The sequence below is a fragment of the Mus caroli genome, unplaced genomic scaffold (assembly GCF_978045245.1).
Source record: "Mus caroli unplaced genomic scaffold, Mus_caroli_1 scaffold_17, whole genome shotgun sequence".
Taxonomy (NCBI): Eukaryota; Metazoa; Chordata; class Mammalia; order Rodentia; family Muridae; genus Mus; species Mus caroli.
The window spans coordinates 88659233-88685293 of record NW_028227272.1 but is presented as its reverse complement, the minus strand read 5'-3'; the positions used below and the strand labels follow the sequence as shown (position 1 = coordinate 88685293).

Below are 26061 nucleotides of genomic sequence, written 5' to 3'. Positions count from 1 at the left end.
GAGCCAAAGGAGATAGAGGTGTACAGAGTGACAACGAGATAAACCAATGAAGTGGTTTGGGTAGCACCCCCCCCACACACACACACACACTTTTTTCCCCTCCCATCCTTGTCTCGTCCCTTGAAGGCGTAACTAGAGGTTTCTGGTCTATGCGTGCGGAGATTTTGTTTCACGATTTGGCGCTTTGCTATTTTCTATGTGCGACAGTAGCTAGGATACATTCAACTAAATTGAAGGTTTTGCAGAAAGAACGTGGGGACGAAAGGCGAAAGACACAAAGACTGAAGAAAGATGGTAGGGGTTACGGTTGGAATGAGGAAGGGTGTGGCCTTTTACTCTAATTTGCATAAAACGGAACCCATCTTGGCAACGCCCAACTTCTCCCATTTATTGGTGGTCCCTGGGGCGGCGACTCGTCTCTCTACGGGAAGGAGCATGCTGGGAGATGTAGTTCCGGGTTCGGTTGCTATGGCGTTCGTCACAGCCTCCCCCAGATCGGTCATCCTGCGGTAGTGACGGGCAGTCTGACCAATGGCAGTACTGTTTGGACCCAAGAAGGCGGGCTCTCTGCAGAAGGACTGGGAAGGTGGCGGCGGCGAAGGCGCTGGCGGTTGAGGTTGCTCCGAGCCAGGTGAGCCAGGGAAGAAGGATGTGTGTCTCTGAAATGGGACTTTGGGCGAAAGATGGAGAAACGCCTGAAGGAGCTGTCTAACCCTGGGGAGACTGGTGCTTCGCATCACACGCCGACCTCAGAGATGCCCTGGCTCAGGCCTAGCTTGGCTGAGGCCGCTGAGGGGCGGGTAATACTAGATTTGACGGACAGTTCCTGACCCTGGCTTGGTTTTGACTGTAGACTGATCTTTGCTTCTTCCTCTGCGTTTATGGAGGCAAAGGTCTAGAACTGCCTTTCTCCTGGGTTGAGTCCTCCCCGCCCCCAGCTTCTCCCTATCACTGTTTCTGATGCAGTCTCTATTACTACTTCCCTTGTCACCCTTCTTATCCTTCTCTTTGCAGTTCCAGTAAGCGGTTTCCTAAAGCAAACAAGGGTGGGTGTTCACAGTAATGGGGCCTTGGGTCAGGAATTGCCTGCTTCATTGAGCCGGCCATACTTGAGCCATACTAAAGAATTATCCCAGGGTCGGGAGGAGGCGCAGGTACTGATTCTGGATTTGGGCCTGGTGGTCTGCATTTGCTTTTTAAAAATTATATATATCTATATATGGCATTTTAAACAAACTGCCAAGTATAGCCAGTCCACAGTAGCTGAGTTTTGCATTGCCTGTCCAGGACAGATGTTCTAGGAACTCAGACGCTTTTAGATTTCCTGGGAGCCACATTTGGACAGTGAAGAGACCACGTGAAATTAATTTTATGTTTCTTTTAAACCAGTTTATCCAAATATTATTTCAACCTTTAAAGAAATCAGGTATTTAAATGAGACAGTGTATCTGTTGTGCGTTTTACCCTCACAGCGTACCCTCATCCTAATGGCACACCACTCACATGCAGAGTAGCCACCTGTGGCTATTCGCCCGCTCTCCAAATCCAGATGATACAAGGGACCACTGCACAAACTCAGCAGTGTTAGTCATGTGATTGCCAGCGACATCCCTTTGCTGCTCCATTACATGGGTTCAGAACTACTTTCACAGTACGATACTGAGCTTACAAGAATACCAGGAAAAGTAATATTTATTAAAAAGCCAACTTCAGTAATGTGTGCACTGCGTACCATGCTCGTTGAAGCAGCCTGCGTCCTATTGCAGGGTCCTGTCTCTTGGGAGTTGTAAATCTTAGGCACCAGCCACTGCAATGTATAATTATTACTGGCTTTTCTAACTAATGTCACCCACGCTTCTGTCTCCGCATGTAGAAGGAGATGAGATGTTCATATTTGAAACAGTCCTCCCCGTGTAAAATCAAGCCGCCCAAGGCTGGAGGGCTGGCTCAGGGTAGGGACACTTGTTACTCTCCCAGTCGCCGCCGTAACCGCACGTGTTACACTAGTTCCAGCGGATCTGAAGTCCTCTTGTGATCCAACAGCACAGGGCACACAGGCGGAGTGCAGATACAGATCAAGCTGCCTGGCCAGGCATGGTGGCCCATGCCTTTGATCCTAGTGCTTGAGATGCAGGGGCAGTCAGATCTCTGTGAGTTCAAGGCCACCATGGTCTACAGAGCAAGTTCCAGGGCTTCGTAGAGAGACCCCACCTCAAAGAAACCAAGATAAAGCTGCCTGGCATCTGTGGTACAATGTTGTGGTAATTTTATAGCTCTCCATGCTGCTCAGTTAAGAAGAACGTGCAAACCTGATGGAGATTCCTGAGCCTCTGGACCAGAAAGAGTCCTGATTCACTTGTGTGCCTCCCTTAAGGAGGAGGCTGGGAAAAGCTCGAGAACTCAGCAAATGCCATGGTTCATTCTGAAATCACAGGGCATTCCTCCTAGTGGTGCAGGCCTGGACTCCCACCCAGTGGATGGGCCAGCCTAGACAACTTAGTGAGACTGCCTCAAAGTAGTAAAAAAAAGAATGAAAGCCCACAGACACAGGGTCTCATGGTTGTGTTTGTGGCAGACTCTTCTTGTCTCAATAGGTGGTCCAGGCTGGCTGGCCTCCACCTCCCCAGCACTGTTGGCTAACTGTAGCCTTTGCAGACCTACTACAACACTGTGCTGGGAACTGTAAATAGACAATGGTAGAGTACAATGCTTCACAAAGTGACTTCCTTCCAGTTTTATATAATAGACTTTACGAGGTTGTTTCCTCTTTCAATTCTTTGTCTTCTGATAAGGAAGCTCAAGGACATTTTTATTAGAGTTTTGAAAGAAAACATAGTATAGGTTAGGTGAGAATTCTGGCAGCCACTAGGAGAGAGGCAGGAAAATCCACGCCTTCTGAGTTAGGCATGGAATACAGAGATGGCCCTCCCAACAGAGGAAGTGGACTACCGAGCTGAAGGAGGAGCACCAAAAACCTCCTCTCCCACTTTCAGTACATACTAAAATCAAAATTATAATCTGTATGCCACATCTAAATGGTTCCTCAGGACCCTATCATGAGCTGGCAGATGAGGTCGCCATTTACAGGAGGAGGATGCAGTGTCAACAGCTGGAGATTTTCTTACTAGACAGGGTGGGTGGGGGGAGGCTAATAGATAGAGAAGACCCTCAAGTACCTGTCTCCATGTTTACACCTCTCCACGCTGAGTGTCCCAGTGTCACGTGACCAGGCCACCGTAAGGGAAAGGCCCCATTCACTACGTGGCTTCTGCCTTTGGCCCTGGTAGCCCAATTCAGAAAGGTAAATAACAGATTACGTCTCCGTTGCTCTGCATCGTATCATAGTAAATGGCCATGTTGAGTAACAGCATTGGAGACAACGGCCTTCCACCTTGCCAGCCCACCACTCCCACTCCCGAGGATACTGACAGGGAAATATCTGATGTAAGAAATCCTAGGCATTTTTTATTTTAGCTTATTTAAGAATGCACTGTCTCATTTAAATATCTGAAACCTAAAATATACAAGCAAAACATTCTTACAGGGGACGAGAGACAGCTCAGTGGCTAAATTCCCTGACTGCTCTTCTGAGAACCCTGGGTTCAGTTCCTAGCACCTATGTGGCAGGCTATATGTAGCTCCAGTCCTAGGGGGTCCATACTTTATGTATTTTATTTTATTTTCTGGGTGTTTTGCCCCCACGTATTTAAATATTTAACATTTGTGTTGGGTGCCCTCAGATGCCAAAAGAAATCATGAGCTTCTCTTAGAACTAGAATTACAATGGTTGTGAGCCACCATGCGGGTGCTGGGGATTGAACCTGAGTCCTCCAGGAGACTAGTCAGTACTCTTAACCACTGAGCCACCTCCTCAGCCCTAAAGCCGTGTACACGCTGAAGTGAAAATCAACTTTATAGACTATAATTCACATGCAGGTGGGTGGGAGAAAATATTACATTTTTCTTTTGTGATTTATAGAACAGGTGTTTGATGGGTGCCTCCCTGCTCCCTGGACACCTGTTGAAAACTTCTTGACTAGATAAAGCAACAGTTCGACATCTCTGAACACACACCATCTGCTTCTGTCACTACACTTTTTCTGCCTCTCTCGCAATCTTTAGTTCGCAAGCTGCGTAAAGTGTAGGAATTATGCCACATGTACAAAGTCAGTCCAGTCTTACGTGATGATAGTCATAGAGCTGCAGATGGTCAGCCTGCTGAGGGCACACACCTGTCCCAGCTCTTGGGAGATGAAGGCTCAAGGTACAGGAGTTCAAGGTCATTTTTGGCTAGAAGGCAAGTTTGGAACTAGCCTGAACTACCCTTTCAAAAAATAATAATAAAAGAAATTGCCATTATTAGAAGAGACTTTAAAAGCCATCTGGTCCCCTGTCCCACTCACCTGGTGCTGGAATCCCTGTAATGGCATCCAGCCTATTTAAGTACTTCTAAAGTCAGGCATACAGGAAGCTCTCTGCAAGTTCAAGTGCAACCTGTTAACGCAGTGAGTATCATCAGGCCATTTAGGGCTACACAGCTAGATGTTGTCTCGTAAATACTTAAATTATACAAGGGAAGCCCCTTACAGGGGCAGGAGAGGCAGCTTGGTGGCTACGTGTACTGACTGCTCTTCTGAGAACCCTGGACTTAGTTCCCAGCGGTTACTTGGCAGGTCCCAGCCATATGTAATTCCAGTCCTAGGGGACCCAGTGCCCTCTTCTGGCCTCCGTAGGCACTGCTTACAAGTGGCACACGACCAGTCACTCACTTGTATATGAATAAGAATTACAAGAAGTTAAGTCTTGCCAAGTGTGGTGGTGCGTGCCTTTAGTCCCGGCATTCTGGAAGCAGAGGCAGGCAGATCTTTGTGAGTTCCAGGCCAGCCAGGGCTACATAGAGAGACTCTGTCTGTTAAGTTTTATAACCACACCTTACGTGCTGGACTTTCTGTGACATGTCCATGATGACATCACTACCAGATCATCTCTGCCCGTCCTGTAAAGGACACCCACTCGTGCCTCTGTTGGCCTTGCAAGCGTAGGTAAGGGCTAATGTGCAGAGGTTTGCTTACACTCATTAATAGATGAGCTCCGTGGGGAGTTGAGGGTAGCAGAAGGTGAGCCAGTGTAGCTCTTGTTGTTACAACAAAAGTGAAGCTGCCATCTGAGATCTCTTCCCTTGGCTCTGGAGAAAGCGGCCTGCCTTTATTAGGAACTAGGACTTACAGTTGGGTGCTCAGCGTATGCCAAGGTGTCCCTCTGTTTGCACAGCCAAATCTTAAGTCAACATTCTTCCTACTTTTCTGCAGATTCAGCATGTTTAATACATGGCTTTATAAACATTTAAACTATTGATAACATGATCCACAGTTTTGTCTTCAGCTCTGACATACTTGTAAAAATGTCAAATCTGTGTGCTTCTCACAACACATCTTAGCCTACATACCTTTTAAAATTTTTGTTGAATTATTATTATTATTATTATTTTCTTTTCATGTGTCTGGGTGTTTTGCCTGAACATAGGTGTACATCTTTGGAGAGCAGTAGATCTCCGACAACTGTGTCACAGACAGTTGTGAGCCTGAGTGTGAATGCTGGGCACTGAACCCGGGTCCTCTGCAAGAGTAGCCAGAGTGCTTAACCACTAAACCATCTTTCCAGGCCCGCCACCCTACCTTTCTAAACATATTTGATGTCATTGAAAAGTTTTATGAGCTGGATGTGGTAGATCAGGAGTTTCAGGCCGGCTAAGGCTACAGTTCAGGTATAGCCTGGGCAACACAGGGGGACTCTATTACCAAAACAAGAGCACATAAAAAGTTTTAACTGTTGTATTAGGGATGTGCTCAGCAGTGCCACACTTACATAGCATGGATGAGGCCCTGGGTTCAAGCCCCGGCACCACAAATAAATAAATTATGTAGCGTTTTTTGATTTAGCAAAGTTTATATCGAGTCATATAATTTTCCAAATTATATATAATACTCTTAGAAATGAGAGGGCACATCCTCATCTTTAATTGAGCCAGATATCTAGTTGTTGTCTATGTGCAAATATCTCTAAGTTCATTAAAAATCTTAGTGAACTCGAGTCTTTGTTAACCCAGTCCAGTGCCTAAGAAGCCACCTGGGCCTTGACTATCACCCATTCTACAAGATTTTCAGTGCTTAGGGCTCAGAATTCCCATTTTGATGAGGGGCAGAAAGGATGGTAGAAATGTAAATCGAATACTATTCTTTTTTAATTTATGTAATTTTATTTATTTTTTTTAATTTTTAATATTTTTTATTACATATTTTCCTCAATTACATTTCCAATGCTATCCCAAAAGTCCCCCATAGCGCCCCCCACTTCCTTACCCACCCATTCCCATTCTTTTGGCCCTGGCATTCTCCTATATTGGGGCATATAAAGTTTGCAAGTCCAATGGGCCTCTCTTTCCAGTGATGGCCGACTAGGCCATCTTTCGATACATATGCAGCTAGAGACAAGAGCTCCGGGGTACTGGTTAGTTCATCATGTCGTTCCAACTATAGGGTTGCAGATCCCTTTAGCTCCTTGGGTACTTTCTCTAGCTTCTCCATTGGGAGCCCTGTGATACATCCAATAGCTGACTGTGAGCATCCACTCCTGTGCTTGCTAGGCCCCAATCGAATACTATTGTATGTCGAATACTATACTTCTTGATTATCTTCTATCTTATATTGATTTACTTACTTTTGAAGTAAATAAATAGATAAATAAACCAAGCCGCCCCTTTAAGGGCTGGAGAGTGAGGTCAGCACTGAGAGTTCGTGCTGCTCTTGCAAGGCCCTGAGCTCCTTCCCCAGCACACAGGTGGGGGGGTGGGGGGGCGGGGTGGGGGGAGGGCTCCCAAAGCCTTCCCTCCAGCTCCGGAGGACCCAGTGGCCTCTCTGCCTCGAGCAGGCATTCACTTACAGCATAATCTTTCAGTCACATTTGTATTTATTTACCTGTAGTGTGTAGGCATGCACGCGTGCACGTGCTGGTCAGAGGCCAGCTGAGGAGAGTCAGGTCTCGCCTTCCACCTTGGGGATTATTGTAGGACTGCGTTGTCATGCTTGACAGCACATGCTTTGACCTGCCGAGCCATCCTCCAAGACACACAGACACACAGATTATAACAAAAAGAAAGGATTTCTTTTTTTTTTTTTTTTGGTTTTTCGAGACAAGGTTTCTCTGTGAGCCCAGCTGTCCTGGAACTCACTCTGTAGACCAGGCTGGCCTCAGACTCAGAAATCCGCCTGCCTCTGCCTCCCAAGTGCTGGAATTAAAGGCATGTGTCACCACACCCGGCTTAAGAAAGTGTTTTTAAACAATTTTTTTTCTTTATGTTGTAGCTTGGAGAATAGTTTTGATCCCATTACAGTTGTTAATAATTAGATTAACTAATCCTTACCTCTCCCCCACCCTCTCTCTCTCTGAAGAAGATTCTAGGGGGTGCGGAATTGTCTCCCAGGTCTTTGAAACTGATACATTATTGACCCAGGCCACATGTCAGATTCAATAGGCTGAGGAAACAGTGGCTTCTAGAACGACAAAGGGGACTGTTTTGAACTCAGGATGTTAGTATAGACTTGTACCTGGAGAAAAGGCCACAGCACTAAGTCAGGACTGAATAGGAGCAGAGATTTGTTGAAGTAATAATGGCTATCCCTGGGCACGTGCTGCACACCTCTAATGCCAGTACATCGGAGACAGCCCGGAGGATCCAGAGGTCAAGGCCAGGCAAGGCCACAAATCAAGACCCTGCCTCAAAACATATAAGCCAAAGCATAGGGAAGGAATTAATGTGCCTAAGCAATGGCTGGAGAAGCTCACTCGTGAGGCAGTAAAGTGACCTGGGAGTGTGGAGCGGTGGGGACACTCCTCCCACCTAGGGTGGCCTGGGAGAGTGGAGCGGTGGGGACACTCCTCCCACCTAGGGTGACCTGGGAGAGTGGAGCTGGTGGGGACACTCCTCCCACCTAGGGTGGCCTGGGAGAGTGGAGCGGTGGGTACACCCCTCCCATTGTGAGGCTGTACAGAGGAGGATCTGGAATGTATGTATTCACTCGGTGCATCAGTGTGTTAGTGCAGCACACTCTCAAAGACTGTGCTGTGCCTAGAAACCCTGCAGTAGGACCAACTACGTGCTAAGTCACACTGACTCCATCAAACAGGTTTGTGCTGAGACGCCGCCGTGGGTGGAATAAGGTAGAACAGCAATATGCACTCAGCCTAGAAAGCTGGGCAGACACTGAAAGACGGAAGTGGGAGATGCGTGCTGTGTCTGTTTAAGTTCTTCTCCCCTCATGGTTCAGTGTGTGTCTGTGTGCACACGCACACACACTGATAAAGAAAGGGCTGCTGTTAGCCATGGTTTTCACTGTCTTGACATACTACATAAGTCCATGTCTTAAAGGCATGACTGTGGTTAGTTTCTGCATTTGATTTTCTCATCCTAGAGAGCAGTAACTGTTACTCAGCTACTCCATACAACTCTTTTATAGAGATCCATTTAGGTCCACAGAGGTCCTGGCACCCAGAGCTGGCTTCATGAGCATGACAGCTATGCTGGTCGCTGGGCCTCTTGTTCAGAGGACCTGTGCATGGCTTGAGAGCTGCTATTGTGAACTCTCAGAAATTCTAGTAATTTACAAAGAAGGCATCCCACCTCTCTCTCTCTCTCTCTCTCTCTCTCTCTCTCTCTCTCTCTTTGGCTTTGGTACCTACAGATTAAAACAACAGATCTATTGGCAACTGAATAGTCAGTCCCACCGGAGAAAGTTTTGTAGTTCCGGGTGAGTGTATCCTAGCAGCAGCTCAGTAGAAAAATCACTACTGTGACAGTTCTAAGTAACTACTGAGGCTCCAGCCCAGCTGGTACTGTGTGCTTAGTGACTTAGCCCCTGTAAGATGCAGTTTCCTTGGTTCCTGTTGTCTCCCTGCTAGGTGGATGGAGGTGCAGCTTCCTCATCCATATATCATAGTCCATCACTGAGGGACTGAAGCAAGGCAGGAGCTGATGCAGAGGCCATGGAGGGGTGCTGCTTACTGGCTTGCTTCCCATGGCTTGCTCAGCCTACTTTCTTATAAAACCCAGGACTACCTGCCCAGGGATGACTCCACCCACAATGGGCGGGGCCGCCCCATGGATCACTAACTCAGTCTTATGGAAGCATTTTCTCCATTGAGGTTCCCTCCTCTCCAGTGTATCCAGCACGAGGGTGCTCATTGGCCAGCCACTTTAGATGAATTGGTGAGCTCCAGGTTTGATAGGGTGGCTGGGCTACAAACCTTTAATTCCAGAACTCAGAGCAGAAGCAAGTGGATCTCTGAGTTCAAAGCCAGCCAGAGCTTTATAGTGAGACCCTGTCCCCCCAAATATAAATAAGATGGAGAGAAGAAGAAACAGTGTCAGCCTGTGGCCTCTGAATGCGTGCACACATGTGCATGCCCATCCTTACATATAACACACATGCATATTCAAACCAAAACAGTTTTTTAATTAAAAAATAAAAGGGGGTGCTGAGGAGATGGCTCAGCAGTGAAGAGCAGTGGCTGCTTTCAGGGGACCCTGTTTTCTTCCCAGCACTCACATGGTAGCTCACAACCATCTGTAGCTCCACTCAGGGGACTCCTTTCTAGCCTTTTCAGGCACAAGGCACACAGATTGTACACATACACGTGCGCAGGCACAACACTCATTACATAAATAAACCTAAAAACGTTTCATTAAAAAAAGAAAAACTCGGGGGCTGGTGAGATGGCTCAGTGGGTAAGAGCACCCGACTGCTCTTCCAAAGGTCCAGAGTTCAAATCCCAGCAACCACATGGTGGCTCACAACCATCCGTAACGAGATCTGGCGCCCTCTTCTGGAGTGTCTGAAGACAGCTACAGTGTACTTACATATAATAAATAAATCTTAAAAAAAAAAAAAGAAAAACTAGAAAGGCTTATAGGATCTGGACACGGGACACCCTATAATCCCTGAGTCTGAGGTCAGCATTCATGCTACAGTGGGACTTAGATAAACAAGAATGCCCCAGAAGAATCCAGACCACAGTTCCACTGAGCGCAACTTGGCTGTCCACTCTTACATTAATTGTTGACCGCATTCGATTACCTTTGAACACTTTTGGCCTGCTTGTGTGGCCCTTGTGAGGCATTTTTGTTGGTCTGTTTTAAATACACAAACATTTGTTACTGAATAGGAAATGGAAATCCTTCCCTCCCCCGTTTTTCTTTCTTTCTCTTTTTAAGATTTATTTAATGTACATGACACTGTAGCTGTCTTCAGACACACCAGAAGAGGGCATTGGATCCCATTACAGATGGTTGTGAGCCACCATGTGGGTGCTGGGAATTGAACTCAGGACCTCTGGCCAGTGTTCTAATCACCCCTCCTAAACCCTTTCTTGTTAGACAGAGTCTGACTCTGTAATCCAGGCTAGCTTCAACCTTGAGGCTCTCCCACAGCTTACTGAATGCAGAATCCAGCCCATGCCACCATGCCTGAAACCTGACCCTTCAGAAAGCTCCTATGACAGCTTGGGTATTGATCCTAGTCCATCTCTGTCTACCCTATCTCCCCGAAAGAGCAGTAAATGCTCTTAACCACTATCTTCAGCCCTCAAGAAGACTTTTTAAAAAGCTTTTATCTTTTTGTTTGTTTGTATAGGTAACTATGAAAGGCTTATATTTTCAACAGAATTCTACAAATGAAGAAGTAACATTTGTATTTCAAGAAAAGGTAAGAATAATTATTAATTGAGATAAAATATTTTCTTTCCATAGGTAGGTTGCCTTTGCTTTGTTTTGGTTGCTAAGAGAAAATGCTTAGGCAAAAGTAACTTGAGGGAGAAAGCTCTTATCTCTCAGGCCCAGGCTAAAGTTGGCTGTGACAGGGAAGTCACAGCTGCTGGGGCGTGAGGCAGCTTGTCAGTCACATGGCAGCCTGTCACGTGGCAGCCTGTTGCATGGTGTTCAGAGAAGGAGATGAGTGCAGCTGCTGCCCAGCTCTCTGTCCCTCATACACACAGGACCCGGCCATGGAATGGCGACACCTGCTGTGGGCCAGCCATCAAGACAGTCCCCACAGGCTCACTCCTGAGTGTCCCTGGCTCCCAAGCGATTCTGTTCTGTCAAGTCAACACTATTAGTACTAACCATCACAGTAATGACCCACTAACAAAAGTGTGTGTGTGTACCTTGTGAATGTATATGTGTGGCTTGTGAGTGTGCATATGTGTGTGCATGTGTCTGTGTGTATCTATGTGTTTGTGTGTGTGTGTGTGTGTGCATGAAAGAGACACAGAGACTTCTATAATTCCCCCTTTTTCATGTGATACGGTATGTATACATGTATATGAAAGAGAGTCAGAGACAGAGAGGCAGAGAGACAGAGAGAGACAGAGAGACAGAGGTGGGTGGTACCCATTCCATGATACATGACACATGTGGCGGTCAGAGGACCACTGTTTGGAGTCGGTTCTCTTCTTTTACCTTTATATTGGCCCCAGGAGCCCAACTCAGATTGCTGGGCTTGTTGGGCAAGAACCTTTACCTGCTGGAGCCGTTCATGGCCCCCAGACTCACTTTTCAATGTGTTATTAGTTAAGTGGAACTAAATGAGTAAAAGCAGAAGCCAACCTCCCCATAGTATTCCCCTTGATTGGTGGTTTGTGTTGTAGTGTGACTGTAGTCTTAAAGGAGCTGCTGCAGGGCTGAGGACCCAAGTTAGGTTCCCAGCACCCATGTCAGGTGTCTCACAACCACCTGGAAGTCCAATGCCGGAGGATCTGAAGCCCTGTCTGGCCTCTGGGGGCACTGCAGTCATGGGCACAAACCACAGTCACATATACACACAATACTTTTAAATGAAGTGCATTTTAAAAGGAGTTGCTGAGTTGGCTGCACTGTGAAAGGTGCCGGGAAGGCGGAGCAAGTTCCAAGCCGATGTGGTACTCTGTGGCCCAGGTGAACGGGTGGCGCTCAGTGGCACACTCTAATGGCCTAGGTAAATGGATGGCACTCAGTCGCACACTCTTACACAGCATCCACAGGTTTCCAGCAACAGGAACTCTCTGTAAGCACTGTGCAGAGGTGAGGTTTCAGACATAATAGGAAATGTCTGTGTTATTAAACAGGAGAGAAAAGCCTATTTTCTATACAAATTTAGGGGCTTCCTAAGCTTACTTTTCTCATTAAACTTTTTTTTGTTTGTTTGTTTGTTGAAGGATTACTTTCTTGCCCTTTCTAGAGTGTAGTTTCCGTCCTTTTGTTGGGTGTTTTCCCTTTATTATCCTTTGAAGGGCTGGATTCGTGGAAAGATGTTGTGTGAATTTGGTCTCATTAAGCTTTTAATGACTTAGTGGTGATTGTTAGAAAGGTTTGCATCAAGCCAGATCATCTGCTTGTGGGTTTCAGGATGAAAGCAGGGGCTGGAGTCTCAGCTGCAGTCAGGTAACCTCCAGCCACAGTCAGCAAAAGAACCTAGGGCTTGGCTGCATCCCAGTAAAACTCGTCTCTAGGTCTAATTAACAAGTTCATCAATACTAATGCCTTCATCCGTGTCACTAAAGAGAAAACTGGAGATGCAGTAAAAGTGCGCCCAGGATGCTGAGTGGTCCCTGCGATGGGTCACAAACCGTGCAGGGTCTTTCCTCACGTCACTCAGGGACATGTGTCAGTTCACGGTCTGGAATACAGAAGTGACGTTACAACCGATCACTTAGCCGGACGGCTCTGAATGCTTCAGCCTTGCCTTGGTCACCTTACGGAAATTCTGAATTTTAGTAAAAGCTGTCTGTTGTGTGTACTGTAAAGTCTTGGCAGCTTGGAGTATTTAGGTTAAAATACTGTGTCTGCCTTCCTGGCTTATGAAGCAGAGTTGTGTGTATGGCATCTCTGCTGGTGTTTTGAGTGCTTCTAAAATACAGATACGAATGCTTTTAAAAAGTACAGCCCCTGATTTTCTTTCTCCTTTTCTTATCATGTACTGTTAGGTATTTCTTTGTGTCTTTTAAACTCAGGATGCTCACGAGACTTGGCGTCAGCTTCATGTTTTTAGTTATATGTGGACATTCTCACAAGATGAATGAATGCCCTCACAGGATGTGTAATGTGACCTTCTGTTATTTGGTTCCAGGAAAATGTCCCTGTCACAGAGGATAACTTTGTGAGAGTTCAAGTTAAAGCTTGTGCCCTGAGCCACATAAACACAAAGGTACGGATGCCAGCGGGGAGGAGGGTGTCACGGTGTAGTTAGTGTCTGGTGGTGACTGTGTGCTCAGTGCTAGCAGGACATTACTCCTCAGAGAAACCGAGCTTGAAGCGCGAGTGTCCCACACCAAGGTAAGCGGTTTGATTTGTGTTTTATATCGTTATGTGGGAATATTTTATAGAATTTATTTTGGAAGCATCTGAAAGCATATTATTAAGTCCTATAAGTCAAGGAAGAAATTACCTTCACAAATACAATAAAAATAGAAAGTAGAAGCCGGGCAGTTGTGGCACATGCCTTTAATCCCAGCACTTGGGAGGCAGAGACAGGTGGATTTCTGAGTTTGAGGCCAGGCTGGCCTACAGAGTGAGTTCCAGGACAGCCAGGGCTACACAGAGAAACCTGTCTCGAAAAAAAAAAAAAGAAAGAAAGAAAGAAAGGAAGTAGGAACAGTTATTGATCACGAGTTGTATGTATTGTTAGTTAACATATTTTCAGCTATGATTTGTATTCTTGTCATGTTTCTGTCTCACAGACACTCCAGTCTCATATCGCCCACAGTTATCTTTAGTATTGGCCATAAAGCATGTGTCTTTGGTGCAGGCATGGTGGCACATACCTTTAAACCCATTACCCAGGAGGCACTAGCTTCTGAGAGGCTGAGGCAGGTCTGTTCCACACGGCAAGTTCCAAGTAAGAATGGGCCAGACAGTGAGACCTTGTCATAAAAAACAAGTAAACAGTTAGTAGACATAAGTGAGTAAATGTGCCATCGTTAATAATGACAGTTAAATGCACCGTGATAAGTTCTCTCAGGTTTTTTGTCAGACAGGATCTCACTGTATAGCCCAGGGCGACCCTAAACTCATGGCCCTCCTGCCTTGGCTTCCCAGGAACTGGGATTCTAGGTGTGTACAAGCCCACATCGGGTTTTCTCCTGTTGTTGTTTTGGGGGACTTGTTGTTTGTTTGGTTGTGGGTCTTACTTGGTCTTTTGACTTGAACCACTGTCTTAGTCAGGGTTTCTATTCCTGCACAAACATCATGACCAAGAAGCAAGTTGGGGAGGAAAGGGTTTATTCGGCTTACACTTCCATGCTGCTGTTCATCACCAAAGGAAGTCAGGACTGGAACTCAGACAGGTCAGAAAGCAGGAGCTGATGCAGAAGCCATGGAGGGATGTTCTTCACTGGCTTGCCTCCTCTGCCTTGCTCAGCCTGCTCTCTTATAGAACCAAGACTACCAGCCCAGAGATGGTTCCACCCACAAGGGGCCTTTCCCCCTTGATCACTAATTGAGAAAATGCCTTACAGTTGGATCTCATGGAGGCATTTCCTCAACTGAAGCTCCTTTTTCTGTGATAATTCCAGCTGTGTCAAGTTGACACAAAACTAGCCAGTACAATTGACCCCTTGTCAACTTGACACACAAACACATCACTAGTAAGCCTCAACCCTTAATTTCTTATTCATCCCCAAGATCTAAACAACTTTAAAAGTCCCACAGTCTTTACATATTAAAAGTCAATCCCTTTAAAATGTCCAAAATCTTTTAAAATCCAAGTCTTTTTACAATTAAAAGTCTCTTAACTGTGGGCTCCACTAAAATAGTTTCTTCCTTCAAGAGGGAAAATATCAGGGCACAGTCACCATCAAAGCAAAAATCAATCTCCAACCGTCCAACGTCTGGGATCCAACTCACGATCTTCTGGGCTCCTCCAAGGGCTTGGGTCACTTCTCCAACCATGCCCTTTGTAGCACACACGTTGTTCTCTGGGCTCCAGATGCCTGTACTCCACTGCTGCTGCTGCTCTTGGTGGTCATCTCATGGTACTGGCATCTCCAAAACACTGCATGACCCCTTCAGTCCTGGGCCTTCAATTACAACTGGGGCTGCACCTTCACCAATGGCCTTCCATGGCCTCTCACAGTGCCAAGCCTGAGCTGCTGTGTGACCCCTTCATGCCTTCAAAACCAGTACCACCTGGGTGACCCTTACACATTACCAAGTCCCACTGCAGAAGGAGTACAACCTTGCCTATCTCTGGAACACAGCCTCTTTGTGCTTTCAGAAAACACTTCCCAGAAGATGTCACCTCAATGATGCTGGTCTCTTCTTAATCACCGCTAATTTCTTAGCTCCAGCTAACCAGCATCAATAGTCCCAGTAATGCAAAGTTTTTGCTTTAGTAGTTCTGGTATCTTGTTAATCACAGCTGATTCTTCAGCCCCAGCTAACCAGAACTACAAAATCTTCACAATAAAAACAGCAATGGCCCTGAAGAGAGTCTTTAATTTTCCCTCTGAAATTTCACAAACCAGGCCTCCATCTTCTGCACTGTTCTCAGCATTATCTTCCAAGCTCCTACACAACATCTGACAGAGCTCTTAACAACAAATGGGTCTTCAAGCCCAAAGTTCCAAAGTCCTTCCACAGTCCTCCCCAAAACATGGTCAGGTTGTCACAGGAATACCCCACTCTGCTGGTACCAATTTGTCTTAGTCAGGGTTTCTATTCCTGCACAAACATCATGACCAAGAAGCAAGTTGGGGAGGAAAGGGTTTATTCGGCTTACACTTCCATGCTGCTGTTCATCACCAAAGGAAGTCAGGACTGGAACTCAGACAGGTCAGAAAGCAGGAGCTGATGCAGAAGCCATGGAGGGATGTTCTTCACTGGCTTGCCTCCTCTGCCTTGCTCAGCCTGCTCTCTTATAGAACCAAGACTACCAGCCCAGAGATGGTTCCACCCACAAGGGGCCTTTCCCCCTTGATCACTAATTGAGAAAATGCCTTACAGTTGGATCTCATGGAGGCATTTCCTCAACTGAAGCTCCTTTTTCTGTGATAATTCCAGCTGTGTCAAGTTGACACAAAACTAGCCAGTACAACCACTGACACTTCTTTTAACCCAGATTTGAAGGGTAGAAGCCCGAGATCACTGTGCAAGCATGGTTGTCTCGAGTCCATCCTTCAGGGTTTGAATGAGGTCCTGGCAGTGTCCTCGTGCCTTTCTTCGGTGTGAGCTGCTTCTGGTGTCTCGTCGTCTTAGTCCCCAGTCCTGACAGTTAGGAGTCTACCCCACAACTTCACTTACCTTCGTAAAGTCCTTCTCTGTGCCAGTCACCTTGGGCATGAGGGTCAGTCAGTGTGGGAAGAGCCAATTCAGGCTGTAGCCGTAAAGAATACAGACAGGAAAACTGATTTAGGCACACGTTTTATATGTCCATGACTACATCTGGGGAAATATCTAATGTGTCTACTAAGAAGAGATGCTGCTGTCCAGTTATGGCTACTATTCCACATTACAGGACCGCACAGATTCCAGTTGTGTGGTGTTGACGCTTGAACCTGGACCATGTGGATGTGAGGCAAGCGCTCTGCCACTAACAGAAAAGAGTGACAAGTAGCCGTTGAATAAACTGTCACGTGCCGCTAGACAGGGTGTCTTTCTGAAGACAGTAGGTTAAGGTAGGAAAATGTACAGGCACACAACACACTATACATACACCACAACACACACATATATGCACACATACATACAACACACACATATATGCACACATACATATATGCACACTATACATACACCACAACACACACATATATGCACACATACCACACATACACATACCACCACTCTTCCCCAAGCCCTCTAACCTGGGACTGAGGAAAACAATGGTGTCTGCTTTTCTTTAAGACAGAATCCATAAATCCTCAGACTGGCCTTAACATAAGATCTTGACACCCCTGCCCACCTCGGTGGTGCTGGGATTGCAGGCTAACAGAAAAGAGTGACAAGTAGCCGTTGAGTAAACTGTCACGTGCCGCTAGGCAGGTTGTCTTTCTGAAGACAGTACATTAAGATAGTACTCAGGCCTTGTGGGACTCAGGGCTTCCTGCGTGCTCAGCAAGGCTGCCTGCTGAGCGGTGTCCCTAGCGGTGATCCTGAGGGTGTGAGGAGGCCACTCTGTCTGTCTGTCTGTCTGTCTGTCTGTCAGCAGTGCTCTGTCTGCCCTCCCTCACCTCACTTGAACGGGGGACAGGGAAGCTGTGCTCGGGTACCTGAGATTGTTTGGAGGTGAACTTCATCTCCACAGAGAAAATGTTACAGATGTCTTGGCACCCAGGACTCAGTTCTGTGTCCCGGGCCTCAGCAGCTCGCGGTTCCCACTCTGGAACAGGGGAGTTTTTGATGTTTTTTGTAATTTTTTTATATTTATTGTCATTCTGAAGGTGAATTGTATTTGCTGTTCTGTGGCTTGGGTTTTTGTTGTCCTGCTTTCTCATATGTCAGAAATGGGTTTTTGCCGGGCGTGGTGGCGCATGCCTTTAATCCCAGCACTTGGGAGGCAGAGGCAGGCGAATTTCTGAGTTCGAGGCCAGCCTGGTCTACAGAGTGAGTTCCAGGCCAGCCAGGGCTACACAGAGAAACCCTGTCTCAAAAAACAAACAAACAAAAAAAAAGAAATGGGTTTTTATTGCTTGGTTTTGTTGTCGTTTTGGTTCTTGATCCACTCTGCAGCCCAGGCTGGCCATGAGAACTCACTGTGTTGCTTAGACTACCCTCCAACTTAAGGTCTCCTGCCTCTCTGTCCAGCATGCTGGTGTTAAGGCAAGTGTCGGGATTATATAGTGTGTTAGCATGTAAACCCAGACTCTATTCCTGACAGTAATGTGCTGACACACTCTGTCATGATTTAGCTTCTAGCAGAAATGAAGATGGAAAAGGATTTCTTCCCTGTTGGAAGAGAAGTTTCTGGAATTGTATTAGAGGGTAAGTATTATCTGTATTTTCTATATAAAAGACATTTAGGCCAGGCACTGGTGGCACACACCTTTAATCCCAGCACACTAGAGGCAGAGGCAGGTGGATCACTATGAGTCTGAAGCCAGCCTTGTCTTCCAAACGAGCTCCAGGATGGCCAGAGCTACGCCGAGAAACCCTGTCTCAGAAGAAAGAAGGAAAGTTAATAATAGCTAATAAGATTACCAACACATAAAATAATATGTTTTATAATATAAATTTATTAAAAGGTCATTTTTAAAAATTGAAAGTAGGATTGAGTTTATGATTGAAGAACTTTATACTTCAGTAAAATCTAGGTTTTGACTCATATGTAATTGTATTGAATTTTTGTGATGTGGCACCTGAGTCCCAGAGCCTGGCTTGCTTTTGAGCTTTTATAATGATCTGCTTATTTGTGTATATGTGTTTTTCTTATTGATAACTCTCAAGGACAGGCACGGTCTTATGAAATGTGGAATGGGTAAGCAACAGATGGACTGAATGGTCGTCTAATTACACTTTTTACCTATAATCTGACCAGATTAAAGGAGCATACCATTGTTTAGATAAGTAAAATTATCATCCGTGTTTAACTAAAATCACAATTAAGATTCAAATACGGTCCACCCCATAAACTTATTCAGAAGTTACCATCGATTGGTGTGTGAGCGGAGTGGGTGAACCCTGGCCGTGAAAGCCTCTTAGTGAGTGGTCGGGCTCGACTTAGAACCACGTTACTTCAGATACTCAGGCTTCTTGGTCTGTCTGTTAAAATCGTTACTGGCTTTAAAAATACTTCAAGGTGATGAAGCAAGCTCACTGGTCGTTCTCATCAGAAAGACCAACTCTGAGTTTGCATCCCCAGGACAAACGGCTTGGCTTCCCCTCCGTGGTGTAAAGCAAACTGAGAACTTGATTTGACGCAGTTGCTGATGATTACGTACGCTTTGGTCTAAAGCTAACTGATGCAAGTAACTTGGGCTTGTGTGTAAGCATTCTACAGAAGGACGATGCTTGGGGCTGAGTGTGTAGCTTGGTGGTAAAGTACTTGCCCAGCATGCACAGGGCCATGGGTTCAGTCCTGAGAGCTGGCAGAAAAAAAGGAAAATCATTCCTCAAATATAGGAGAACAAAAGAATGTATGAAGACAGACGTGTTCTCAGAAAGACACAAACAGGAGGGTGGACCAGAGCCGGCCAGTCTTTTGGTGAGCATTACAAATGAGATCACTAGATCACTGTTAAAGGGAGTGGCAGACCAGTCCCTAGGAAGAGGATTGGTAGGGTCAGAAACCAACATGAATCATGTCACAAAGTCCATAAGCTAAACAGTGATGGCAGAAGAGGGACTGACTGACGGAAGCAAGAGTGAGGAAAGGAAGTCAGCAGGAGGTGATAAGCAGTTGGCCTCAGAGTCAGCAGGAGGTGATAAGGTTGGCCTCAGTGAGATGGGAAGAGGGTTATGAGTAAGGTACACGGGCGCAGCCAGGTGAGCTCACACTTGCACTTGCACTTGAGTTCAAGAAGGGCAATGATGACCTGCCGCGTGGAATCGCTGGTGCGTGGAATCGCTAGTGAGCAGAGCCTGGCTGATTCGGGAGGATGAGCGCTCTCTCTATGCAGCTAGGATTCCGTCTGAGAGCTGTCCGTGTATACACTTCAAAACCAAACAAGACAGAGCTGGGGAGCTAGGGAGGCAGTAGAAACAGAGGAACCTTTTGGAACACCAGCGATTAAAGGATGGTGGAAGAAAGAGAAGTGTGGAAGGAGCCAGCAAAAGCAAGCATGTGATCCCAGGAGACAGGAGGGAAGGTGTAGTAGGATGGGAGCCAGAAGTGGGGGTGACAGCACGGGATGGGTCCCCAGAGAAAGCAAGAGGGGAGGCGGACTTAAACACTTACTATCTTGGTACCAAAGGATGAGTTAATTCTGAGGCCATTTTACTTCGTTTTCCTTATCTGTAGACTAGAAGAATAATACCATATACTATGAGGCATACTATAAGGTATAAGGAATACTATAAGGTATACTGTAAGACATACTATAAGACATGAGATAAGGCATACTGTTTTATAAAGTTTTTAGGAAGGTTCTGAGCCCAAAGTATTCACAACACTGAAGTGTTTTCTTCCTGTTTCATCTCATAGCTCCTAGAACAAAAATAGTCAAATGAATTGACTGTTGGCAGAGGAGTGTGTGAGTGTGAGTGTGTGTGTGTGTGTGTGTTTGCAGCTTCTGTAGCCTCTTGTGGGAGGCCTTCAGGGCCTTCATCTGTTGGCAGTGACACAGAGCCGTATTTCCCCACAGTGTCAACCCCTATGCGCATCAGATTTTCTAGAGAAACGAGACTTGACATGTCCTACCCTGTGCAACTCATAGACCATCCTATACCCCACACAGGCCTGGCTCTTGGATTGAGTGGATTTTTACCACCCTGCGAATTATTTCATTTCTTTAATTTTAGTTGACTATTTGTCTGGGGGACAGGATCTCGTGTAGCCCAGGCTGCCCTTACATTTGATGTGTATGTAGCCCAGGATGACCTTGATCTCTCGAGCCTCGTGACTCCACCTCCTAAGTGCTGGTATTCTAGGGATTGCCCACTATATTTGGCTTTTTCATTTGTTTTCATAGTCAAATAAAAATTAAATTTAGGGAGCTAGAGATGGGTCAGCAGTTGAGAGCACTGGTTGCTCTCCCAGAAGACCTGGTTTTGATTCTTCCCAGCACCTACATGGCGGCTCACAACTGTCTGTAACCCCAGTATCAGGGAATCCAATGCCCTCTTTGGCTTCCATGGAACCAAACACACACATTATACACAGATGTGCATGTGGCCAGAACACACATACACATAATAAAATAAGCAGGTAAATAATTAAATGCAGTTTCCTTGTGATGCTAATGCCTGCCTATTTCTGCTCTTCAGTTGGCAGGAAAGTAACGTTCTTCCAGCCGGACGACGCAGTGGTCGGTGAGTGGTGGTGCCCAAGTCCTCACTGCTCGGGTCAGCTGTCTTCCTTCTGTGTAAATAGTCATGCTCACTGTGACCTCACGGCACAGCAAAACACTGTCTTCCACTGGGAGTGCAGTGCATGCATTGTGACCTCACGGCACAGCAAACACTGTCTTCCACTGGGAGTGCAGTGCATGCACTGTGACCTCACGGCACAGCAAACACTGTCTTCCACTGGGAGTGCAGTGCATGCACTGTGACCTCACGGCACAGCAAACACTGTCTTCCACTGGGAGTGCAGTGCATGCACTGTGACCTCACGGCACAGCAAACACTGTCTTCCACTGGGAGTGCAGTGCATGCACTGTGACCTCACGGCACAGCAAACACTGTCTTCCATTGGGAGTGCAGTGCATGCACTGTGACCTCACGGCACAGCAAACACTGTCTTCCACTGGGAGTGCAGTGCATGCACTGTGACCTCACGGCACAGCAAACACTGTCTTCCACTGGGAGTGCAGTGCATGCACTGTGACCTCACGGCACAGCAAAACACTGTCTTCCACTGGGAGTGCAGTGCATGCACTGTGACCTCACGGCACAGCAAAACACTGTCTTCCACTGGGAGTGCAGTGCATGCACTGTGACCTCACGGCACAGCAAAACACTGTCTTCCACTGGGAGTGCAGTGCATGCACTGTGACCTCACGGCACAGCAAACACTGTCTTCCACTGGGAGTGCAGTGCATGCACTGTGACCTCACGGCACAGCAAACACTGTCTTCCACTGGGAGTGCAGTGCATGCACTGTGACCTCACGGCACAGCAAAACACTGTCTTCCACTGGGAGTGCAGTGCATGCACTGTGACCTCACGGCACAGCAAACACTGTCTTCCACTGGGAGTGCAGTGCATGCACTGTGACCTCACGGCACAGCAAACACTGTCTTCCACTGGGAGTGCAGTGCATGCAATCCTCACACTGCAAAAGTAAAGACATTCTCCTGACTTCTGGAATTAGTCCTCAGATACCGAGTACTGAAGAAAACGGAGAGCTTAGCCTCAGCAGAGCACGTCAGGCCTGCCAGCCGCTGGCCGAGCAGTCACAGACAAAAGCCAGCAGGACTCACCTTTTCCTCCATGTTCTGCTCTCCTGCTTGGTCAGACTGAAATTTCTAGAAAAAGTCACAGGCCTGTGCTTAAAGATTGTCCATGGAGTGAGCCGTATAGAACCCCTGTTCTCCACCCCACAAAGCTCTCTGCTCTATTTGTACAACTGAAAATTAGCTTGAAGCAAATTTGTTATTCTTTTTTTTTTTCGAGACAGGGTTTCTCTGTATAGCCCTGGCTGTCCTGGAACTCACTTTGTAGACCAGGCTGGCCTCGAACTCAGAAATCTGCCTGCCTCTGCCTCCCGAGTGCTGGGATTAAAGGCGTGCGCCACCACGCCCAGCCAAATTTGTTATTCTTAAATCTGTAATCACTGCAAGCATTTGGGGAACATCTGCTCGTGCCTGTGCCCCAGACAGTCCTGCAACCACGCGTGAACGCCACGTTCATAACTGTCTCAGTCTTCCTCGTCTTCATAGACGGCATCCTCTGAGCCTTGGGAAAGGCCGCTGAAGATCAGAGGTACAGGAAAGTGTGTCTCCAGCTTTCACTGGAAGAACTGATGATTGTAGTCTTAGTTATCCAAGAACTCAGTGATACTCTGTATTGCCTACCTTTCTTTTTGTAAGAGAGCAGACTTAGAACTTGAGTAGCCTCCAGAAACGAAGGGTACTGTTCAGGGCACACTGGGGGAAGGAGGCTCAGGGACAGCAGCACTCCAGGTCTGCTGCATGACATCAGCCACCTTTACATCAACTGCACTGCACAGTTTACATGAACGGATCTCCCAGGGAATGAGTTCACTCACAGACTTCCCCTTAAGCTTCTTGTTTTAATTTTTAGGAATTCTGCCTTTGGATTCAGAAGACCCCGGACTCTGTGAGGTTATTCGAGTACATGAGCATTACCTGGGTACGTGGCAGTCTGTCCTTCAGAACTGAATAAGTCTGTCCCACTGACAGCATAACCTTTCCTTAGCCGTGTGATACTTCTGGCTTATGTTATTTATAAATTAATGCTTAGATTAAGCATTGTGTAGACCTGTGAGATTTACTAACATTGCTCATGGCTGTAGAATCTTGCACATCAGAATTTATAAATGTCTTGCTCTTGGCTTATTTGTGTGTGTGTGTGTGTGTGTGTGTGTGTGCATGTGTACTCGCGTGTGTGTTGTTAGAGATAGAACTTAGGGCTTCCAGTCTGCTAAGCAAGAACTATACCATTGAACTCTTCATTACTGACTAAAACAAACAAACAAAAAAAAAATGTACACAATTTAGACAGTCTTTGTCAAAGCTGAAGCAGGAAAAAATTTTAAAAGCTTTTTTTGTTGCTAATAGACTTTGATCAGTATTCAGTTTTATTTTTCATGAGAAATTCCATTTTGAACATTTCGTAAATGCATATACACGTCCTGAAAATAATGAAAAGATACTTCATCTCCTGTGCGATTAGAGTAGATAAAGAACATTTAGGAGCTAGAGCTGATAGGTGGCCCCCACCCGCTGTAGAAGCTGAAGCCCTAAGGAGAGACAGCTGGAGAGGCAGCTCGGGTGGTGAAGAACGTGCTGCACAGCCCTCAGGACCTGATTTGGAACTCCTGAAGCCACAGAAAATCTAGGGACAGTGGTGCAGACCGGTAGCCTCAGTGCCGAGGACAGCAGGGACAGGCAGGTTCCCAAGGCTTGTAGGCCAGGCACCCTAACCAACTGGGGGACACCAACTTTGATGAGAGAGATCTTATTTCAAAAAGTAGGATTGCAAATGATTGAGAAGACACACCACATGTAACGCTGGCTTCCACATGCCATGTGCATGGGTATGTACACCCAGATACACATGAGCACATACATACAGCCAAATGGCTTTTAAAATACCAGCAACAAGACAAAGCCGCGATAGGCAGGATGAGTCCTTTGAGGTGCTGGAGATGGATGTGCTCTGCCATCATCTGCATCCCCAGTCCAGCAGGAAACGAGCACTTACGTTTGGAGCCCACCTGTAATGTGTGAGCTCTAAATGATGCTCTAAGTCAGGAAGGTGGGTTATAGTCCAGAAGTGTCCGAAGTCTATGGAGTAAACAATTGCTGAGAGTATTTGAGGACAGAGCTGGGATTCGATGTTTCCTTAGGGGTCCTCTAGTCCAGCTGTGGCAGAACATGGCTGTGTTCCTAGTACTTAGGCCAGAGACAGAGGATCTAGAGTTCAAGACTTGGGCTACAAACCAAGGTCCTAACTCAGAACAGTCTATAAGAGTGACCACCACTGGGGTTAGAGAGGTGTCTCCGTGGTGAAGAACACGTGCCTCTCTTCCAGAGCACCTAAGTTCAGTTCCCAGCACCCATACCTGGCAGCTCACAACCATGTGTAATTCAGCTTCAGGGGACCCGACACCCTCTGGCTTCCATGACATGCACATATATGGCCTTCAGACACAGATACATGCACACATCCATATGGAAAATCTTTAAAAAAATTAACAAATGACCACCAAAGTTATGACCCCTCGGTGAGCGTCCTGGCCACACTCACTGTGCAGAATGAGGCTATTCGGCTAGGAAGCTGTGGTTTGCAGCTCCAACTTTTTATGGGCAGAGGTCGCTTTCAGTACATTTCATGAAACTCTGCACTGGGAAATCTCAGATTCAACTTGAGCGATTCATGCTTAGCCTGCTGACTGTGTAGTAAGACTCAGCATTCAGTCGCTTTGAGTTCACGTGAATCTTGTTCTTTTACCAAACCCACGTATGTGGTTCCAAACGAGCACCCAGATGTGAGCACTGTTTCACAATAACAGTAACACCCTGAAGAGTGTTACTGGGCTCCTTCCATCTCGCTTAGACTCCTTTTGAAATGTTTGTTTGTTTGTTGTCTGTATGGGGTGGGGAGGTGACGAGGAGGCAGGGTGCGTGTGTAGAGCTCAGAGGACCACTTGTAGAAGTCAGTTCTCTCCTTCCTTCTGCACGTGGGTTCCACGGATGGATCTTGGCCGTCAGGCCTGGGGGGAGAGTGCGTGTTAGCATGGAGCCATCGCCATAGCCCCAGCTGCTCTCAGCTCTCAAGGCTTTCCACCAAGCTTAAAAATAATTTCATTCACTCAAAATTGGGCATATACTTTCAACTCTGTCCTTTATTCTTAGTGGTCATGTAGCTACCATTGATCCATATTTTGTTTGTTAGTCTTTCTAACATAATAAGCATTGAGCATTTACCGTCAAAGCAAGGCCCCTTACCAGTTAGTTAGAACCTCTGGAGGCCAGCCCCGGAGAGCCCTTGCTGCTTCCTGAGGACTGGGCTTCAGAGCCCATCCCCCACACTCAGCAGCCTTCAGATTCCTGTCACTCCAGCAGCAAGGAGCATCTCGCCCTCTTCTGGGCTCCTGGCACTTGAGTGCACACATACACATAAATTATAAAAATAAATCTTAAACTCTTTTTTTTTCTTTTTTTGTTTTTTCAAGACAGGGTTTCTCTGTGTAGCCCTGGCTGTCATGGAACTCACTCTGTAGACCAGGCTGGCCTCGAACTCAGAAATCCGCCTGCCTCTACCTCCCAAGTGCTGGGATTAAAGGCGTGTGCCACCATGCCCAGCTAAAAATAAATCTTAAAAAAAAAGTTTAGATTCTTAAATGTAGTTTTATTGCCCTTAATGTTTTTTGAAGGACTACATGAATGGTGTGTATATGCACATGTGTGTGCACTTGCATATATGATTATATATATACCCTGTTTTTATCACCTTTCTCTCTCTTCCAAGATAAGGAAGGCTGTGTACCCACAGATGGTCTCAGATTTGTCATTCTTTTACAAGAGTGGGGATTATGTCATATGAATAACATTTTGATAAAATATGGCAGACTGAAATCTTATGGTGGGGAGATATTGCCTCCCAAAAAGCCATATAAGTAAAATATGCGCAGATGAACATGAGAATAGATAGGTCTACTTTAGTCTTTTTCATATATTCACTTTATTACCTAT

General features: G+C 46.3%; 1 protein-coding gene across 2 annotated transcripts in view; it reads left to right on the top strand.

The window, feature by feature from the left end:
• The first annotated feature begins 477 nt into the window (after positions 1-477).
• Cryzl1 (crystallin zeta like 1) overlaps positions 478-26061 on the top strand; it is a 39506-nt gene continuing 13922 nt past the window's right edge. The window contains exons 1-6 of one of the 2 annotated variants that reach the window (XM_021184824.3): positions 478-631; positions 10686-10757; positions 13155-13232; positions 17932-18004; positions 20945-20989; positions 22925-22993. In XM_021184824.3, the coding sequence (XP_021040483.1) occupies positions 10692-10757; positions 13155-13232; positions 17932-18004; positions 20945-20989; positions 22925-22993 (331 nt within the window). In that variant the 5' untranslated portion in view covers positions 478-631; positions 10686-10691. The remainder of the gene's footprint in view (positions 632-10685; positions 10758-13154; positions 13233-17931; positions 18005-20944; positions 20990-22924; positions 22994-26061) is intronic. The other variant, XM_021184825.3, reaches the window with a different exon arrangement.